The following is a 4,446-nucleotide window of genomic DNA, read 5'->3' on the forward strand; positions in this document are numbered from 1 at the left end:
GAGCTAAATTAACCAATAACTGAACTTTTAAAAAATTATTAACTAATCTCTGATCGAATTAGATTAGTTAACTAACCAATTAATTTTAACCGAAATTTAAACACCCCTAAATCTGTTACTCTAATATGATGATCTTTAAATTATTTTTTATAAATGTATTTGTTTCAATATAATATATATTTAAAATGGTATAAAAAAGTATGAATTTGTCAAATTCATATATACCTTAGGAACCCAAAGCAACTAGTTAGTAGGAATCCAACAAATCCTTGTTTTAAGAAATAATCATAGATGTTATATTTTGTATATATGTTATCACTCAATCAGATATTTATATTTTTTCAATTCAAATCCAAAATTTAAAACTAAATTCCCAAATACTACATAAATTGGATAGTGAAATACTTCCAAATATAATATTCATTATTATTTCTAAATCTATCGATTTGTTAAATGCTTATTTAGTAGAAAATTCAAATTTCTTAAATTATTTAGGGCTAATATCCAAAATTGCATGAAATTTAAAATTTACTACTATACTTCACTCTCATCAATATTTTAAAATTTTAAAATTTTTTATAGGGCCAAAATAACAATTTCCCATTTTAAGGGTCCGGCCCCGTGTCAACCCTCTGGATTCGCCTCTAACCACGAAAGTTTAATTTAATTTTCAAATATATTTATTTAGTTTAAAAAATAAAAATTCAAACCACGTAATGAGTGTTATTTGAAGGGCAAGAAAGATGGCCTTAAGAGAACTGAATAAAGTGCAAAATCACAATACTATATAGTTTTAACTATGTCAATATTTCGGTATCCAAAAAGAAAACATCCAATTACATCAACAACTTCAAAATTTTAACCAAAATAATTGACGGCGTCTTCAAAGTCTCTCTTCACCATCAACGTGGGTCTTGACTCAACTCCATGCACTAACACGTTCCAGCTGAGGCCTAAAAGGTAGGGGAAAAAAAAATCTGAGATTAGGAATATAATTTTATATCATTGCAGCGAAAATTGAAGGCTTAAGGGACAAAAACCAATAATTGAACCCCTAGACGTTAGAATTATAATAAATTAAGCCATTTTATCATTAAAGTTATCCATCAAAGTTACAAAGCCAAAAGTGCCATTTTTTTGCTGGTTGTTTTCACCACATGACAAAAACTAGCATTTAATGTATAAAACATTATTATAAAAAGTCATAGAAAATCGTATAATATTTTTTTATAATTTTCTATTGATTTTATATATAAAATGCATGTTTTTACCACATGGCCACATGGCGTAAACAATTGGAAGAAAATCGGCACCCTTGGCTTTGTAACATTGACCGTTAACTTTAACCGTCAAAGGGCTTGATTGATTGATTGTAATTCAAATGTTCAAGGGCCCAATTGAGTGAAAACAAAAAGTTCGTGGAGCTTAATTGATTTCTTGAAAAAGTTTAGGAGCTTTTCTTTACCCTTAAGCCAAAATTAAAGTATATTTGATTGATATATAATATAATCATTCGATCCATAAAATAATAATTAAAGTTATATACACACACATATCCATCGCAGACCACATCAACAGCACCAAATGAGCCCTAAAATCAACATTGTTAATAATAAAAAAGCTTCCATGACCTTTAACAAACAATGAAAAATGAGTAAGATGATTATTATTATTATTATTATTACTATAGCTCACAACTACCAACAAAACAAACACATCGGAGAAACGATCTCCATAATCTATTAATGGTTTTTCAGATATACATCTGCGATCTGCGACATTCTATCTTCATATGTAATTCATTCCATTTTCATTTTGACTTCTTACGTGTTGGAGCTTCATCAGTCAAGCACGCAAGAACAAAATCAAAGAAACGAGGAAAAAACAATATAGATATAATTATCACTCCCAAACCTTCTTACTTTCCAAGAAAACATACGATTCATATGATATACAAAACCGAAAATAGGATGGCAAAATATTTAACAAGAGTTTCCAAATAAACATTTTTGTCCCCTACTAATTACTTTTTCTCTACTTCAAATTCTCTAGTTGTAGGACTAAGTAATTCCCATTTATTAGTGTTATATTCTTAAGTAATATTTTGTCCACTCTCTTACTGATTTCAACAAGCTAATAGCCCACTTAGTAATAACATTCACTATTTCAAATCAAATTCAGCCTATTCAATAAAACTATCCTCACTTAGTAATAGTTATATTTTCTGCACTTTCATCTTGCTTCTTATCATATGCATGTTGCAAAAATTTCTGTTCGGTAAGATGAGGAAACCTTGTAAACCAGTAAAACAAGATGTTGCACGAAGACAGAATGGAAGACTAAAAGGAACAAGTGCGGTGATGAAGGTTGTACGTTCCCGAGGCCAGTTAAATCGTGATGATCGTACCAATCGTACAGAATTTCTTGAGAGCCAAAACTTCATCTCCGGGACAACTGTATAGCCTCTTCGAGTGAAGTTAAAAGGGCTGGGAATTTATTAGGAAAGCACTAATATGAAAGTAACACCATTCAAGAGTAGTGGGAGAGACGGAGTTTATCGAAAGTAATTGGGGGGGGGGATGGAAGTCAAGTAGAAGTTACAACCTAAGTAATAGTTTGGTCATAGGTAGGCCTGCTCACAAGTCGAGCCTAGACAGGATACTAACACCTTTCACGTTTGGCTAGGCCCTGACCCAGCACAAAATATGGGCAATATCATTCGACTAGACCAAACCCTAATTACCAAAAGGGAGCCATGCTTGGCCCAACACAACCCACTCAATTTCTTTTTCTAATTTTATTTAACTGGCAGTCAAGCTTTACTTTGTTTACTTATTGTCCAAGGTTATTATAGTCCTTATCAATATTGGCATTTTTACGTGTGGTATCCATCACCGACAAAAGGACATCATTTTACTAAATCTTCACTTGCCTATAGGTAATGACCTCGCTCTGATATTTTAGGCAGAAACATTGTCATAGTCTACCAACTTCCTAAGTAGGAATTTAAGCCTTTGTTTAGATGTGGTAGTGGAACCTGATGTGGTAGTGATGTGAAGGGGGCAGTAACCTTCATTTAGAGCAAACCAAATGTAATGGCAAGCAGCATTGGCAAATGAATAATTATGATGTAGTAGTGATATGAATGGGGCTCTAACCTTCATTCAGAAGAACAATAAATTACAAATATCTTTGGGATATGGAACAGTGATGGCAGATTGATGCTCTGCAGCTACATGAATCCCTCCCTGCTCGTTGCACCAAATATTAAATCTTATATACTCAAAAGTATGGAGATGGTTGACCCAACCCAAAATAAGCTTGCCACTGCCCAAACGATACAGAGTGCAACCCTGTGGTGGAGTCACTGGAACTTCCGATAACCATTTGACGGGCAAATGTTTCTTATCAAGCAAATTATACGCCTCCAAAGAACAAGAATAATTATCAAGGACAGTATACAACACATCGTCCACGATTGTCGCTGTGTCAGACCAGTAACAAAATTTTTGTTCGAGGCAAACCCATGATTTACGATCATAGTAATAAGCGTAAAGAGTATCACTGGCATGGCAGTGCACCAAAATCCGAGATCGGGAAGAATCTAGAACAGGAACACATATATCGATAGCTTCCGGAGGGGGCGACAATGGTTCCCAAAAATCCCCACTTATATCGTAAACCTCGCCAAAAGATTCAGAACCCCAATATTCGAAGACGTAAATCTTTCCTTCAGCAGCAAGAACCAGGGGAAAAGCCCGAGGGAACAACATAGAAATAGTTTTTCTCCACCCACGTTCAAGGTCCTTCAAATCTAATTGGAAAACATCGTTTACTCCATCATAACCACGAAAATTAGCATCATTTTCGCGCATTCCCCCAATAACGTAAACGTGGTTGCCACAGGAAACGGCAGTGGAACCTGAAGGAGCATCAGGTGGCATCGCCTTAATAAAGACTTTATTCCTTTCCAGATCAATAAAGCGCAAACCGAGCGTCATTTTACCATCGGTATCCGGCCATTTCTGGACGAGGGCCCTGATCAGTTCATCTGGCTCTCGCCCATCAAAGTAACTAGAGGAATCACTAGTATCGCCGCTCATGGTTCACCCTCAGCTTCGCCTTTCCAGATCCAAAATCGCTTTTAGTTTTAGGGTTTCTAACTTCGGGCTATTTCCTCCTTTTTTTTTTTAATTTGGTTTGGGTTTAATTGTCATTGAGAAAAAAGGATTTATAATAAATTTGTTGACAAGTTATTCAATTATTTGTTTCAGGGTTGATAAATTTTTTTTTTAAAAAAGAAAAACAGTAATTTGCTTGTTTTAGTTGTTAATTTCTAAAGTGAAGATATTGTCAATATGTGACTGTTTGTATTTCAAAATTATTTATTAATTATGATTATTTTTAATAAATATAAAATAATATTATTACGTATCAAATGTTAGA

General features: G+C 33.8%; 1 protein-coding gene across 1 annotated transcript; it reads right to left on the reverse strand.

Annotated features, from left to right (window-relative positions):
• Positions 1 to 723: 723 nt before the first annotated feature.
• On the reverse strand, positions 724 to 4,236 carry LOC108486245 (F-box/kelch-repeat protein At4g19870-like). The gene is made up of 2 exons (XM_017790195.2): positions 3,159 to 4,236; positions 724 to 953 (listed from the first exon to the last, which is right to left on the reverse strand). The coding sequence occupies exon 1, from the start codon at positions 4,101 to 4,103 to the stop codon at positions 3,165 to 3,167; it is 939 nt and encodes a 312-aa protein (XP_017645684.1). The 5' UTR covers positions 4,104 to 4,236; the 3' UTR covers positions 724 to 953; positions 3,159 to 3,164.
• Between the last annotated feature and the right edge of the window lie 210 nt (positions 4,237 to 4,446).

Source organism: Gossypium arboreum, chromosome 6 (genome assembly GCF_025698485.1).
Source record: "Gossypium arboreum isolate Shixiya-1 chromosome 6, ASM2569848v2, whole genome shotgun sequence".
NCBI classification, from domain to species: Eukaryota; Viridiplantae; Streptophyta; class Magnoliopsida; order Malvales; family Malvaceae; genus Gossypium; species Gossypium arboreum.